General features: G+C 38.4%; 1 protein-coding gene across 2 annotated transcripts in view; it reads left to right on the forward strand.

Moving 5' to 3' along the window:
* Nucleotides 1-17,402, forward strand: part of NLK (nemo like kinase) — a 48,446-nt gene that overhangs the window by 20,799 nt on the left and 10,245 nt on the right. For both annotated transcript variants that reach the window (XM_084299527.1, XM_084299526.1), the window contains exons 3-8: nucleotides 2,445-2,574; nucleotides 4,235-4,290; nucleotides 11,460-11,566; nucleotides 13,010-13,095; nucleotides 14,035-14,244; nucleotides 16,877-16,978. In XM_084299527.1, coding sequence (XP_084155653.1) covers nucleotides 2,445-2,574; nucleotides 4,235-4,290; nucleotides 11,460-11,566; nucleotides 13,010-13,095; nucleotides 14,035-14,244; nucleotides 16,877-16,978 — 691 coding nt within the window. The remainder of the gene's footprint in view (nucleotides 1-2,444; nucleotides 2,575-4,234; nucleotides 4,291-11,459; nucleotides 11,567-13,009; nucleotides 13,096-14,034; nucleotides 14,245-16,876; nucleotides 16,979-17,402) is intronic.

Genomic DNA, 17,402 nt, shown 5'->3' on the forward strand with positions numbered 1-17,402 from the left:
TCATCTACAGATTTTTTTTTTATAATTATGCTTTAGAATACTTATGTTTTCTAATGAAAAATAATGAAACTAAACCACACATTGTCATTTTCTTCCCCGTATTCAAAAGTAGTTACAGAGTATGTTCTTAGCATGCTATAATATAGCACAGCATAAAACTACTACGAAATATTACTGTGACAGTTTTCAGTTGGATAATTTTCATAGCCAGGACAGCGGATGAGCTGTAGCTTTACCTGTGCTGTTGAATATAACACAGCTGAGGAAGGTGCTTGTGGACTGCCCAAATATTAGCAGTCATTTGTCAGGTACATTAAAAGATATGTTCAAATTGCCTAAGGTCTCAGCTCCTGCCTCTGTGTCATACTGAAGCTTTTCATCCTTGTGATCCACTCGGGAATTTCTTCCCTAGCCCTGCAGATCTCCTGATGGCAGTGTCTTGTGCGTGTGCAGCACTCAGCAGGTGTCAGAACTCCAAAGGAAAAAATTAGCAGTTTGGGAGCATTTGTAGCACAATCAGTGCAGATCTCTCCTAATGTAATTTTATGCCTTTTTTATTGGAGCAAGAATATATCCATTTAATGCCCAGGAATCCGCTTTTAAGTTTTCTTATACAGGTTAGAGGATTGGTGCTTGGATTTTTTTTTTTTTAATTTATTTTTTAGCTTTTAGAAAGGTGGGGTGAGCCAGAAAGGCTGCCTCTGAAAGCGAGGCCCCCAGTAATTAGCTGATCAGTGGTGCTTGACCTTGTGAGCAGTGGGAGCTCTCAGCTCGTGCTGGGATCAGTCTCTGTGAAGCTGTGAGCTTTGCAGCAGCCCTGCTGGGTGGCATTCAGAACCTGCCTCTGCTGTAATCCCAAAGCCACAGCCCAGCCTGAAATGTCCCCTACACCCGATGAACAGTACTGGGCCTTGCACGTGGGCTCGCTCAGGTTCCTACACAGTGTGAGGGAGGGTTTTTTTTTTAGTATGACCAGTGGTGAGTGCCGACTTGTGTTAGCAGTGGATTTTCTGTAGCTTTTCCAGTTTTCATTCCCTTTCTTGCCAGAGGCAAGAGGCAAAGTTCCTGCACAACATAGGAAGCAGGCTGTGAATTTAAAGAATTTTTCCGATTATTTTCAGCTTTGTGTTTCCCGACATAGAAATAGTCTGGCATCAATTTTCCCAAGTTATTCTCCCCTATTTAAAGTGTAAATAAATAGTGGCTGTTCTGGAACTGGTGTAGCTGGGTGTGCTGGGATAGCTCCCCATTGACTCCCAAATGGTGGTGCCAGGGGCTGCTTCTGATGTTTTGGACTTTATTGGTGTGTGTTTTGAAGACAGAGGTGCTGCTTGGAGATAGGACCTCTTTGTTTAGCCAGTTCTCATTTTGTATTTAAGTGCTTAAAACAGCAGAGACCTGGGACAAAAGAGAAAGCTTTCTGTGATATCTGCATGAGGTTCACATTACAGAAAAAGCAGCAACTTTTTAAGGTCAAATGTGGTCATCAGGATCCATGGCTGGATGTAGATTCTTACATGGTTAGAGGAGTGTGCTGAGAAGAAGGTTATTTTGGCCATCCCAGTAAAAATAAGCAGGAAAAAAAAAAAAAAAAAAAAAGGTTCCTAATGACTGAAGATCTAGAAACCCTGTTCTGTAGTGAGATTCATGCAACCTCACCTTAAACACAGTGATAGGGAGTTGAGGCACCATAATCTCCTTGCTCTAGTTCTTTGGTTCTCATTATAAAATTCTATTTTCGGTATCTAATTAGTTTAAATTAAAACACTTGCCATGTGCAAAGCACCTTATAATTTCTGAACTACTATACTTACATCCCATAAGCTCTTTGGGAAAAAGACAGGTGTCATGCCCACCTTACACTTGTGGAAACTTAAGAGTCCATGTGCTGTTGCATCTCCAGATGCAAAGTGATTTAGGGATAGATCAAGTAATAGCCTTATACTTGCCATTGTGCCGTCTGAAAGGGGTTATTAAAGTTTTCACCCTGTTTTGGGAGGAAGAAGAAAGCAGTAGTCCCGACAAAATCAAATCTCTGTAGCTCAGACATGTTTTACTCGTAATAAGGTTTGCCTTGGGAGATGAAGATGTTTGTGGTCACATCTGCCCCTCGGCTCGAGCTGTTGATCTCTGGCTGCAGTGTATGCCAGTGGCAGGCAGCACACGCACCCATGGGTGTGTGTCGAGCCACTTAGAAGTACCCAAGCTTGCCTGCGTATGTGTATATGTACTCTAATCAAAGAAAGATCATGCTACATGTTATACAGTCTAAAATACGGTGCGCAGCACCCTTGCTTAATACTTTTTTCCCCTCTACAATATATATTGCATTGTTTTGACTCACTGTCTAAGTTGACAATGATAAGAACGCTAAAATATTCTTTTGTGATGTAGAGAAGTTGACTAACAGTCGTATGTGATGTTCTGAATCTTTTATTCTGTAGGTCAGTAACAGATCCACGAGATGGAAAGAGAGTTGCACTCAAAAAGATGCCCAACGTCTTCCAAAATTTGGTCTCTTGTAAAAGGGTCTTCCGGGAGTTGAAGATGTTGTGTTTTTTTAAGCATGACAATGTAAGTAGTTTTAACGTATTTCAAAGTAACTTTGAAGTATATTATAAAGCCTAATCGTAAAATGGTGCTAGCTGTAGCTGAAGGTTTTTTATTAATATTATTTTAAGTTATAGAATATCTAACATGCTTTAAAAGTTCTTTAATTTTATATTCACCAAATTTCCTGGAAACTCAGATGCTACTGTTGTAAACACTGTAAAAAAATAAAAACTTGATTGTCGAGAATCTAGGGGTACTCGCACTTTTCCTCCAAAATGGTTACAAATAGGCAATACACTTCAACCTAATTTTATTTTAGGCTCTAGATAAATTTCGATCTGCACAAAGCTATGCCAGCTGGAAACGCTTTTGCTTCCAAGCTGTTTCTCACTCCATCTTCCTCTCCCCTTTGTCAGAGTTTATTGTGCTCTTAGTTCTTCCAGCAGAGTGGCTGTGCAAGCACTCCTAAATCTTCTTTAGGTTAAATCAGCTAGATTAAGTTAAACCATTTAAAAATGATTTGAATTTCCCTTATGGTTGTGTCTGAAGTGAATAAAAAAAGCACTTTCAGTAACTGCTCCACAGCTGCAACTGTGCATGTGGTAACCTCTCCCTTTGGAGCGCAGTAACAAGCATCTTGGGAGCACTGTCTCCTGCTGGAGCTGGTTCAGGAAGTGGGAATCTGTTTTAGAACTTTATTTCACTGCCTGTCCTCCTTTCGCAAAATAGCTCTTTTTATTTATTTATTTTTACCTGAGGGTATCATATTCCAAGAAAGATTTTATTTATGACTAAGCCCTGGATTCAGATAAGTGTTGTTAGTGGGGATGCAAAAGAGATGGACTGGCTCGTGAGCTAGTGCCAGATTGCAAGGAGTTCCTCCTCCACGGTATCGCCCGTCCCTGGGAGATGTTCTGGGACAGGACTTCTTTTGAACTGGGATCTTCAACTGCTTCTTACCAGGATTTTTATTATGGGGGAGTTTTTACTGGGGACTAAAATTGAATAAAAACATCTGTGTAAGCAGTCAAAATTCATGCTTGATAACCACTGAAGTCTGTGAACTTCACCCAAATGATATGCGTAGGACATGACCTAAAAGACTACAGGCAGGTAGTATTTTTTTCCTGTGAGAGGATGTAAATTTTGTGCAGCTGCTTTTCTGCCTTTTTGCCCTTCACCAGAGAACTTAGGTCTGAGCTTCTGATTCAGTATGTGAACATGCTTTTTGTTAATTCCTACGTGGAAGCAGTGTATCAAAGAACAGTTGAAAATGAATGACAAAAAAGTGTAGTGTCTTTTTCTTTTGCATTTCTGTGTTAGAATTACTTCTTTCCAATATGGTTATATTATGGTTATATATTTTTGAGATTAAAAAAATATAGTGGATAGATTAACTTGTGCTTACAAACTAATACCAGAACAGCTGGATTTTTTTTCTCAAATTAAAAACAAAGGAGGAGGGGGGGAAGGAAAGGAAACAGAGACCTGAATGTACAGAACAAAAAGTCTGACTAGATGGGCTATGAAACTCACACGCCACTGAGATAGAATATTGGTCTGTCGGTGTGGAGTAACATAAAATGTGTTCTGAAAGAAAGGTGCAGTCTGACTGTCTTTTTGAAAGGGATTTTTTTTTGTTTGACTGGGGTAGGTCTTGATCTTGTGTGGTGTTTCCTAGGTACTCTCAGCCCTCGACATACTCCAGCCTCCACACATTGACTATTTTGAAGAAATGTATCCTAAATATAAAATAGAGCTTCCTAATTGAGGTAGGTGTAATCTTCATTAGCTTAGAAACTGCAAGTAGCTGGTGGAACCTGTCTAATGGAAGTACAAAAACCTTGAGCCTGTATCTGAACAGCTCTGTTAGAAGAAGGGAATCTACTTTTAAGAAATCTTGATTAATGTTAGCATTGGAGAAGCGCTGGAACATGAAACTCTCAATATATATGAGCCAGTAAATGCAGTGCATTGTGACATTTACCAGCGTATACTGCTGCTGCCAATTGTGAATCCTCCAAAATATTTATCTGAAAACTATATCTAGTAATTATCTTCCTATCAGTACCTTAAAATACTTTCTGGTGCTTTCAGAAAGCACTGCTGTCACACATGCTTTGAAATCATGACTTTTTGGGGATGCTTCAACAGATTAGTTGGGTTGTGGCTTTCTTTGTTCAGCTCCTATCTTGATTAAGAAGACAGATCTCACAGAGTGTGTGCTGTTGGATGTGTCACTGGTACGAAGTTATGTGCTGTCTGTGGGTAACCATGTTAAAAGTTAGATTGTTTGTTCGACATGACATGAGAATGTTTTGCTTTGCTTTGTTTCCTTTTTAAATCTGTGGGTAAACTGTTTTGGGGCTGGGAATTTCTGCGTTGTAAAATCCTGAGGAGTTAAGTGATTCGTTAAGCTGGATTGCGCTCTTCCTGGCTCGTGGAAGAGAAGTTCTGGGACTCAGAGCAGATTGTGTTAGTAATTAGCCTATTACATCGCTAGAAATTAATGCAGTGAATTATGTACAGATTGTTGTGGTACAGAAAGTGTCTAGGAATATTGAAATATTGTGAGATTGATTTAGAACATATATGTATCATTACTGATGTAAAATTGGAGTGATTCTGTTCTTCCCTGCAGCCTTCACTAGCTACAGATCAGGAATCATACTAAGGGTTGTCTGCCCTGGGATAAGCTTAGCTACTGCCAAGTTTTGTATATAAAACCAGAAATGGTAGTTTCTTTCACGGTTAACTGATTTTTAAGTCATTCCAACTAGTATGTTATGGGCCTGTGTTCTTTTTATTATTTGTTGAATTTCCTGACTCTAATATTGGTTATAAAAAGCTTTGCTCTGTAATCATCTTTCTCCTTTCTGTTGCAGTAATTGCAGTAAGTACAGTTAGGATTGTTAAATTCACAAGAAAAATGAATGTATAGGTGTTTCAATTTCTATGCACATTTTTAATTGTATGTGCTTCTGCTTACTGTAGCATACAGACTTGCTTCAGATTCGTATTAAGAAGGTTAGGTAACTGTAGTCCATATCTGGGGGACCTGGCCTGGAAAACTTTTTTTTTTTTTTTTGATCCACTAGTTTCTTGATGCTCCACTTTCACAACAGAAAACTTTTTCCGTTAAAGTGAATATTAGAATTAGTTGAAAAGATGTAACTTTTGTCAGTCTTGTATATTGACTTGGAAAGATTTTAATGCTAGTAAAAGAGACGGTGTGGAGCAATTCCTTCCCATTGGTCACGTTAAGAGGTGCCAGAACTATTTCCTTACTTCTTATGGAGTAAATACTGTTCATCTGGCCAGTGAAAGGGATGATGATAACACCGCTGGGATACCACGTACAGTGTGCTCCTGCTCCCTGGTCTTTCCCAGTATCCTTAGAACGGGCTGCCTTCTTGTTTGGTGAGTAGCTTTCTAAAATGTCATTGCAGCAAGTTCCACACAAGCAAATCGAACAAGGGCTTCAAGGATTAAGAGGATTAGTATATTCTGTAGAAGGCTACGGGTTGCCATTTTGCAGCTGGTAGCACAACAGTTTATATTCTGGGTGGATCAGGAAGAATTGTGACTTAGATTTTTAGATTCTTAATGGAAAATTTTGTGAACAGAATAGCTTGACATTTGTTATACAGGTAATGAAAAAAATGTGTTGTCATACCAGTAAACTGCATCAGAAAGAGTCCAAATGTCTGCTTGAATGAACCGTCAACCAAAATGGCTCTATGCTCTGTAACAAGAGCAGCTCTTGCAGGGGTTTAAAATTTCACCTTATTCAGCAGTAAAGTTGTAATACCTTTATTGTAGTATTTGCGGTATCCAGTTGGATAATATTGCTTGGAACTGAGAATGTAATTCTAGGAGTCAGCTCTATCTACGTGCAAGCATATCCCCCAAGCCCAAAATTTTGTCTTCAGTTGGGCAGAAGTATGCATGAGCACCAGACAGACTTCTGCAGGAGGGATTTAATTGATTAGAAGCTGGCTTTGCAGGGTGACATTAGTTCAAGGTCCCTTCTTATGGTGAAAGTATATCTAAAGGCCAGCTTGAAAAGCTGTACAGCATTACCAGCTGACACTACAGACTTGTTTTTTTTTTTTTTTTTTTTTTTTTTTTTTTTTTTTTAAAAAAAGAGAATAGGCTGTTAGTTCAACCGAGAGCTGTCTGCTCCATGTAATTATCATTTAATAAGAGAACGAACTACTCATGGAACTTACTGAATCTAAGTATACTGGTATTACAGTGATTTTCCCTGGAATGCATCAATGTGAAATTATTTCTATTGAGAAGATTGTGTACTCATGGGAAAATACCAGAGAGGTTTGCAAGTTGAATATCAGGTATTGTTAGCAGTTATCTTTCAAGCAGAATCTGCTAGCAGGATGTGTCTGGCTGTCAATGACTCAGTAAAAATAGACTGATATTTCCCCCCTCTGTCTTGTTAATTTTAAACCTTTTGTAGGTACTTGATAACTTATCTTAATTTCTATCTTAGGGATTATGACTTGGTTTTTAAAAAACTTAAGTGACAATCTGAGAGAAGGTTTTAAGCTGCTAACTTTGAGTAGGAACTCTTCACTGTGTGCACCAATATTTGGTGTTGCATCTTTTTAAATCTGTTTAAAAGATATTTGTAGAATAAATTATTAGTAATAGTAGTAAACTGGGACTGGCACTATTTAACATTTTTGATAGCAACCCTGAGGAGAGGGAGTTGGGAGTGCAAGTTGATGAGAAGCTCAGCGTGAGCCACCTGTACCCTGCGCTGCACCAACAGCAGTGTGGGCAGCAGGGCAGGGAGGGGATTGTGCCCCTCTGCTCTGCTCTGTGACACCCCCCTGGAGCCTGCGGCCAGCTCAGGCCCCCGGCACAAGAAGGACATGGACCTGCTGGAGCGGGTCTAGAGGAAGGACACGAAGATGATGCTCCTCTCATTGTGCCCTGGCTGAATTAGGTTGAAAGGCTGAATTTTCTCGGTATCAGGAAATCAGCAAGAGCTTAAAGTCCTGACCTTACGCAGAAGTAAGATTCAGACAGAGTTCTAGTGTTTTCTTCCTCGTGTTAAGAACTGACCTTTTAATTCATTGATTGATTGATTGATTTGGTGGGGGCGGGGGGTGCTTTTTCTGCCTCCAAAACCACGTCCTTCCAAAATCCTTGTGCTATTGCTCATCTGTAGTCTTTGACATGTGCCACAGATTGCCATTTCTACCTCGCATAATTAGAGGTGACTCCATAGCAAACACACTGCCAGTAGTAATTAGATTAATTAACTTTTAATATTTCTTATGCAGTTTTTTAAATGAACCAGATCTTTTTGTGGGGGTGTGATTTGGACATTGATATGAAATGAAGATGTTACAGAACTTTCTCTACGAAGAGGCTGTAAGGTGTGCAGAGAGTTAGAAGAGAGCAGAGATGGCATCAGAAACAAAGCTTGATATGATCCAAATGTAAAAATAATTATAACCTACTAAAATAGGAGTGATTCCTGTGTCCACATTTTATAGAAAATCTTGAAATATGCAAGAAATATTGGATTTTAAAAAAGAAAGCATGTTTCTTTGAGGATTTCTTTTTTTACAAGTCTTTCTTAGTGTCCTGCAGATACACACCTCCCCTCCACTGGTGGCATCCTGCTAATCCACCTACCCCAGAAATTGTTCACAAAATGCTGGCCTCATCCCAGGAAAGAATATTTGTAAAATTAAATTTTGTAGTATGCGAAGACATAGTGAAGAAGAATCTGAGTCATTACGAGAATATTGCATCACAGTACCCTATTCTTTGTTAAAATTTGCTTGTCACTGTGTAAAACTTACCAACTCAGCAATCTCCCAGTCAGAGTAAGTGACGTTTTTCTGTGCTGTGCATTTGCCTTGGTAATTATTCCAAAGCGAATTGGTACATTTGTAGTTCTAATTTTGTACAGCTACTTAACTAATTACTGCTGTCAGTTGCAATTTTTATCTGGTACTGATGTTCAGCTTAGCTGCGTGTTACAGCTCCAGTGACCACCTCATAGCCAGCATACTGTGTGTGTTAAAAAAAAAAAAAAAAAAAAAAAGAAAAAAAGAAAAAACGTGCAGATACCTGTCTGAGTAGTTGACAGAAATCCCCCAGGGCTTGTGCAGTTTGTTTTTGTTAAACATTTATAGTAGTGGCCGGAGTAAAGTCATTGACCCACTTGGGCACCAGCTGTTTAAGAAGCTGCCACATTTATAAAAGGCAGGAACATCAAGCAAGTGCTGCTTTTGCTCTTGTTTAGAGACCCTCATTAAATTATCTAGAGACAATAATCAGATAGCTGCTGTTCAAGTTAATGGCACCTCTGAGCCCCTGTCAAGAGAGCTTTATTTAATGCGCGGCAGACCTGGAGTGGTGCAGGTGCCATTTCAGGCCCTCATTTAATTTAAGCTGCTTTAGTTGGCATGGCAACTAGTTGAGACATCTGGGAGACATTATGCTCAGGATTGAGATTTAGGAGGATTTGTGGTGTAGCAAAACAGAAATCTTATCATAATAAAATGCAGAGTAATGCTTTTGGATTTTTTTTAATACTTTACATTAAAAATGAAATGCAAAGATGTATTGCAGCCAGAAGGTAAAGCATCAAATTTAAAAAGGCTGGTATAAATATTTAAGAGGGCCTTTGCAAAAGGAGAAGAAAAATTAGAGGACTAGAAACTACGGTGCTACAGGGTTAGTTTTTTCTTATGAAGTAATGTTAATAACTTTTTTAGGAATGCAGTTGTAATTGGGATTTCAGGTCAGAAAGTTTGTGGTAGTTATTTTCTAAAATGAATTTTTGTGTGGTGTGCTAGTGACAGGTGAGCAATTTGGCTGTTGTTTTTTTAAATCAGGTAGGTTATGCAGAGCAACAGATGGAAAGAGAACATTGATTAGGCAGAAAGTTGAAAAACAAAAAAGTTAAAAAACAGAAGGTGAAAGAAAGTTTAAGTTTTCTCTAGGTGGTTGTAAGTGCGGTTTAACCTGTGCTGATTAATTGCAGATAATGGGAAGAAGAAGTAGAAGTTTCTGCTGACGCTGACTTGCTTACTGTGTTACCCAGAGATAAATATCTCAACAGAAGTCAGGGTTTGCTATTGTATTTCAGGCATGATATGTAACAGAGCTGGTTATGAAGAGCATTGAACCAACTGATAAGGCTCCTGCAGGATATGGTGAGATTTAAAAGCAAAACCAAACCCAAGCCTCGGGGCTGACCTAGTTCCCTTCCGTTGGTGTCAGAGAGGAGGCCAGGGCACACTTAAAAATGCCCTTGCGAGGTCGCGAAGTCACCGGAGCTTCTGCACAGCAGGTCTGTAGGACAGGTAGCACCCAAGGCTGCGACTTGCTCACGTAAAGCAAACCCCTGTTCCTTTCTGTTGAGCAGTAGGGCAACGTGTGAACACGTCGGTGTGAGGAGGGTGACCGGGGTGTTCCTGATTCCTTCAGGCGATCCCCTTTGTGCTTGTGGAAGGCTGAGCCCGCTGCCTGCCGCTCTGCCTTGAGCTGCGAGTGAACCCGGTGCACCAGGGGAGCGATGAGGTTGGGGCCCAGGAGACGGAGCTTTATTTCTAACTCTCCTTGATCTTTTGCACGACCTTGGCAGCGTGTGCCACCTCTCCGCCTCGCTTTTGTCTGCCTCGAATGTCGCAGGGCTTGGTGCGGCTCCGTGCTCAGCGCAGCAGCCTGTGAGGTGTTTGTGGTGCTGCAAGTAGGAGTTAATTAACGCTTGGCAGCCGAGCTTTACCTTCTGCAGCTGTGAATGTAATATCAGAGATGTGCTTTTTTGTCTCAGTTGGGACTGCTAAAGGTAACTTTTAAAGCAGAAATATTTCTTAGTCATCTTACCCAGCTTATTTGATGTAAAAGTTGAAATAAGTGTTTTCAAAATTCTCAGTGTTGCAAGTTGAGTTCTTCCTGGAAGTTGAGATGCTGTGGTTTTGCTTTGAACTTTTGCAAGTGTTTATTACTGTAACAGGTTCAGGAAATTGGCCCAGTGGTATTGATTTTGTGGGTTAAGATATGCTCCTTGTGTCTTCCATGTTCCTCCATTTTTGAAACATTTTATTTTTAGTATTTTCAGTGTCTCCTGAATAAATTTAATACCCTTCTTAATCTACACCTCACCTCAGGATAAGCCACAGCATTTTGTATCTCTTTGTACCTTCAGCTGTTTCTGTAAATTGTCAGAGGGCCCAGCTATGGCCATGTCTGCGGCACCTCAGCTGCTGGGCTCTGTTTGGTTTTTCATTTTTCCTTCAGACAGAAAATATTTTTGTTGGTCTTAGTTTTCTCTTCTCATGTTATAACTCAGAAGAGGTTTTATGGCTGGGGTTTGGATGCGTGTGTACGTGATGCTTGCAAAGGTGAAATAGCAGATACTGGGCAGCTTTGGGGAGGTGTGTGTGTTCCTAACAGTCTGCGTAACTGGACACGCAGCAGCCTGCAAAGGACTTCTGATGACAGGTTTTCACAGGCCTGCACGTGTCATGTTGATATATGTCCACTCTGACGGTGCTACTTCTGTTGCTTGTAATTTGTGGTTTACGGATTATAAGGGAAAAATTAAAATTTCAACATGCCATTAATTATATTAAGAATTTTATTTTGTTTTCTGAGTCGTGATTGGACTTGGGGATAATTTTGTAACAACTACCTTAATGCAAATGGTATTTTATTGAATAATCTTTTCTCTTTCACAACCTATTATTTATTTTCATTCTTTTAAGAGTTTGGAGACTGACCTCTGTTTCGTAAAGAAGCTTTATTCTGTGTTACTGTATAGCTCTGACCTGTAACAGCTCGAATTTCTAAGTTAGAGTAAATGTTTCAAGAGATTACATGCTGGACTTTCTGCTTTTGCCTTAACTAATAAATTGAAGATATGTTGTCACTGAATTGATGCAGAGTGACCTCCATAAGATTATCGTCTCTCCTCAGCCACTCAGCTCGGATCATGTCAAAGTTTTTCTTTACCAGATTTTAAGAGGTAATTTTTTTTTCTTTGAAAATGAATGTAAGTTATGTAGTACTGTTATATTTCTTTCTCTGTTTCTTAATGTTTGTTTTTAAGATGTCCTCATCTCAAATAAGTTTCCTATGGAAACTTGGCCTTTTTTTTTTTTAAAATTTCATATTATGAATTAAGCAAGCACTAATTATTCTAGTTACAAGAATATGGCAGCCCTGCTGCCTTCTGTTATAGTACATGGGTGCAGACAGCAAGGCTTCATCCGCAGAGGATATTTAACAGTCTATGAAAGAGTGAAGTTCAGGAGGGATGTGTGTTTTAACAGTCCTCTGATGCTTGTTGAATCAAGGTACAGAAAGGACACCTAGGCTGAACCAAACCAGTAAATATATAACTATATGCACTTAATGCATTTTTCGGAACACTAGTTTAAATTGTCAGGGAGCTGACCACTAAAGTGTAAGTTTATCTAAAACAAGTTACTACAACGATGATTTTAAGCATGGTTGTTTTGATCTTTTTTAGTTTATTTGGAAACTTCTATCCAAGAAATTAGATTATTTTGCTTGCCTTTTGAACATCTGATCATTGTCAGTCCAATTGCATTTCCATTGGCTTTATTTGCATAGTTTCACTGGAGTAAGCTCTCAGTAAGCAGTCAGTTTTATCTGGTAGTACATTTGTAAAGAGCAGAGCAAAGGAATCTGAATGATATCCGGTGGATATAGGCTACTGATAGTACCTGTTGTGCTAGAGAAAAGATTTACCCACCTAAAGGACAAAAGGCATTTGTGCCTGTGTGATTACTTGGTTTATGATGGCTGGGGGAATGGTCAAAACTCTTATTTGTTATCCAGTTGGCAATGCAAAATTGTCAGTTGAAGTTTCTTCAAGAATTATTTGACTTCTCCTTCATTTTGCATTTGACCTGAGAGCTGTGTTTGCCCAGTTTCATGCTATAATTTATTTGCTCTATATCTATGTGCTCACTTAGCATATAGATGACGCAGATTAGCTTGGATTTAATCTGAGTTTACTTCTGAAGTGCTGCTCTTAACTAGGAAACTTTTAAGTCAAATTTTAGTGCTGCAGAAATTAAAATTGTTACTGGGAAACAGAGCAGTAAGAGCCGTGTCGGTATTCCAGGGCTGTGATTACCACAGTATCCATGTCATAACCAGAGAGGTCATGTTTAGGTTTGGTTTTGTTTTGGGGGAAGACAAAAAAGACTGCTTAAATCACTCTCTGGGTCTGGTTTGTATACCTCCAAAAGTTTTTTTACGTTCATTGAGAGGTCAAATATGCACTAGATAATTGAAGTGAGAATTGCATTAAGATGAGTCAATGGGGAAGTCTTTGCTCATCCGGAGTTGCAGGACCTTTCAGGAAAGTGTTGTCAGCCTTAAACTTTTTTTGAGAAGGAAGAGGAGGTACTTATTTTAATTTCGTTTAATATTTCAGGTCTGAAATACCTACATTCTGCTGGCATTTTACATCGAGACATTAAACCAGGGAACCTACTTGTGAACAGCAACTGTGTTCTTAAGGTGCTACTTAAATTTATTGAAAATGTACATATGTGTATGCTGTTCGTTATCAATCAGATGTGTCTAATTTTTTAAACAAAACCATTTAATATGAACATTTTTCCTGTAAAGTCATTGTAAAAGAAAAAAAAAACCCTACAGATTCTTAAAAATAAATATAAATGAAATGAACGTCTTCCATTTCCCTTTTCTCTCTACCTCTTCCCAAATCTATGAAAGCAAAGCAGACACAATTCTTTCGTCTGACTTGAGTGGGATATCTCATGCCCTCAGCAGTTTAGAAAGGCAGGCAGTTTCTACAGGTATGTGTTAGTGTTCAGTGTGCTAGTTATAAAGGCAATTCAGTATGCTCGAGATTCTTCCATTGTCTTCTTGGGTATATGAAACTTTGGAGGGCTGAGACAAGTTGAATAGTGATGCCAAATACCAATAAATTAAGTTTTGTTTACATTGATTTGCTAAGCATTCTAAATTGTGAAAGTTTTGGTCTGTTTTCTTAACCCTTCTGGTTAAGGAAATTAAAAAAATATCCTCAGAGGTAGCCAAAGTGAGAGAAGGTTGAATCTTTCTGTAACTTTTTGAGGCATATCATGAACAAATGAAATCTGCTTTGGGATGAAATATTCTGAACCCAAGAGGTTGCCAATGTAATTATTTTTACTGCAATTTTTTGTACTCTTTTAGATTATGAATATTGTAATGCCAAATAAAAATATACTGTCATTTCAAATAAATTGTAGAGAGTATAAATGGATGCGGAACAAAGTAGTGTAATTTCTTCCTATTCCCTTTTCCCTTTGCTTATGCAGTTACAACAGATTATCTGATTTATTTAAATGCTGGCTTGGAATTTCCTACTTCGTTACCACAAGGTTACCTATTTGAAATGCATTAAGTGTTTTGGTTATTTTAATTTTTTTATTTACCTTCTCAATTTAGATTTGTGATTTTGGATTGGCCAGGGTGGAAGAATTAGATGAATCTCGTCACATGACTCAGGAAGTTGTCACTCAGTATTATCGAGCTCCAGAAATCCTGATGGGCAGCCGTCACTACAGCAATGCTATTGACATCTGGTCTGTAGGCTGTATCTTTGCAGAATTACTTGGGCGAAGAATATTGTTTCAGGCACAGAGTCCCATTCAGCAGGTATAATTAAATTTCCCTTTAAAAATCTACTGCATAACTTTGTGGAGTCTATTACTGATGCATTTTGAATTTCAAACTTGCTTTTATTTTGCTTGGTTTACACACAGGCAAAAAAAAACAAAAAAAAACTACTTTGAAACACTGAAATGATAGCTTCTAGACAGTATTAAAAGTGGTTATTAACATTAGCTTTTGAAATATGTATTAGTTATATTCCCCTGGAATCTGCTGCATTTCTAAAGTCTACTGTAGTCTACTGAGATACGGTAAAGGTGATGTAAGTGGCGTCAAGGTTTTCGTAACAACTAATATGAAAAAGTAACACGTTTCTATCAATCTATTACTGAAGATACAGTATTGGCACTTGAACTATTCAAAACGCACCAGTAGGTAGTTTTGCTCAGACTACTTCATTGTAGTAGTGGTCAGGTATGTAAGGAGATGTTCCTTATTTTCTTCATCTTATATAGCTACTGCTAGGTGTAAAATCATTTGGTTTTCTGGAACACGTCATCAACACTCCAGCAGTAAGCAAACTAATGCAACATGCCTGTATCTCTACTGTTCTTGAAGTGTTATTTTTAAAGTAGATCCACAGTGATGTCTGCAGTAAGGTATTAGGGATGGATGCTTTTATTCATTTATCTAAGAGCAGGAACAAGATGTGCTGTCATAAAAATGTTTCATGTCCTTAGTATTCATCAGTAGATTAGAAACTACATAGCAGCAAAATTGTGAGATGACTTACATTGACTGGCAAGAAATAAAAACACATACCAAACTTTTTGTTAAAAGGGACATTCCAAACCCTATACTTTTCTTGTTTGTTTATGCACGAAGTATTCTCATGGGTTTGAAAGACATTATTCACACTGATGTGCTATTTTAAACATTTGTAATTTACAATGTTTTTGCATTGTGCACATATATATATTTTTTCAATACTGTGTCATGTCCAGTGGCTCTTACCATTGGCACCATAGTAGTGTTACTAAGTTTTCCTGGTAGAAGTAAGGCAAGAGTTTTAAAACTGACTGTGCTGCAGTTTCTAACTGTGATCAAGTTCATAAAGCTTTGCATTACAAAAGCAGACTGGAACTGGTAATTTTGGTATTTTAAAGTTTGGATAGTAGAATATTGAAATAAATGAATATATCTAGGTTACTTACTCAAGTTACAATAGCTAACTGTGGATAAGAATGTTATGGGATTTCTTACAAAAAAAATAAGACATGAGATAAACTACCATGAGAATTAGGGAATACCATATTTGAAAATGTTTCTGATTTTCTGGCACCTCCTATTTTTTTCTGATTATCTAGCACCTCCTATTTTTTTGTGAATATACCAGGCTTTTATGGTATCTGTTCCATGTGTATATTACAAAATCATATTTTTCCCACATTGAAAAACCTCAAGGTCTAGGATTTTTTTTTCTCTCTAGTTTTCCCTCTCCTTACAAATGTAGATATTTTGCTGTCACTCCTCTGTGAAGCAATGATAGCCGCAGCGAGGACGTGGTCAGTACAGGGTTAGGAAGTTGCACGTACCTCGAGGCCCCCTGCAACCTCTAGGGTTTCTGCTCACACCAAGGGAAGAGTATCATGGTTGGTGTGTAGACAGTAGTCACATTTCACAAGTTGAGACCAACAGTCAATGAGTTATTTTCATGCATACAAGGGCTGTGTAATGATGATAATGGGTTTATTCTCAGAGGAGAGGTAGGCAGTTGCTCGTTAGCATGAGTAGATGTGGTCACGAGGGAACACTTGGAGCCAGGGAGCTGAGCTCACCACTGGCAGGAGTTTTTTGTTTTGTTTGTTTGACTCCTTCGGGGTTGGCGGTTTTTATTCAGTAGAGGAGCATATGCACATACTTTTGCAGAAGTAAGGTGAATGCTTGTCTGCTGCTTTTAAAAATTAAAAAGGTGAATGAAATGTCATTTCATTTAAAGCTGGTAGCAGTTTTAAGCAGAGCATCATCTTAGTTCTTTTTTAGGTAGTTTTTATGTTCCTTACAGCCAGCACCACTCCTTTTCTTTCCTCTGGTGCTGGATGGATATAGATAGATAGATACGGTTTGTTTGCTTGTTTTACTTATTTTCCCCATATGTTGGATTTTTTTGTATAAGGCATTTGTACTGTAGTTCTGAGTTTTTTTTTCATCTTCTATGGAGTTATTTGTGTTGATATTTTGTGAAAAGTGCAAAATATTTGTGTAAAGTAGAAGTTGTCCTGGTTTGGGATGACTTTGTGTGGTATCTTCGTATGCAATGCTGATGTTCAGTTGAGAATGTTTGGTTTTTAGAATGAATAACACATCATTAACAGCACTTCTCAGTTTTTTTCATGATATAAAGTTGACTTTTGAAATTGCAATAAAATACATTACTAAACCCGTAAACAAAATAAAGCTTCCAAACTTTAAAATCTTTTTTTTTTCAGTGAAGCTACAAGTGTTTGCATTTGCTGTCTACTAAATGTATAGGTTAATCTTCTTTTGTTTGCTATCTGTAAAATAGTGTTTCAAATTGATTCAAACTTTAAGTTACTCTAGATTAAGAATCTTCTATCATAGTGAAATATATTAATAAGTGTCGAAGATCTCAAATTTCTGTGTTCTGTACCTGCAGTTGGATTTGATCACTGACCTGTTGGGAACACCATCACTGGAAGCGATGAGGACAGCTTGTGAAGGCGCCAAGGCACACATACTCAGGGGTCCTCATAAACAGGTACTGCTGGAGATTACTGGCCTTCTTAGCACTGGGTCTAGACTATCCTTCACTTAGCCTTCACAGCGTAGGATTTCCTCTGTGCAGGATGCTATTGCTGCATTGTCACGGTGTTTTACATCTTGATTGCATTCTCAGGCTGGGGAGGAAAAAAGGTGGTTGGCATGGCATGTATGTTCGTAAATATTTGGTTTGGATCTCTGATCTCAGAGTTGTCTCTGCCTGTGAACTGAGTTAAATTTTCCAAAGGTGGTTGTGTTGTTGCAGTGGCACTACTTAATAGTGAGTTATTCAAACTCCAATTCAGGCAAGATGTTTTTTTTTCCACTATTAAAGTGCATTTCTGGCTTTTGTCTTGTACGTATTGCTTGACTTGCTGATACAAGCGACCATCTCCCCATTTTTTGAAGAGGCAGTGTTTTCA

Source organism: Netta rufina, assembly GCF_964035555.1.
Source record: "Netta rufina genome assembly, chromosome: 21".
Lineage (NCBI taxonomy): Eukaryota > Metazoa > Chordata > Aves > Anseriformes > Anatidae > Netta > Netta rufina.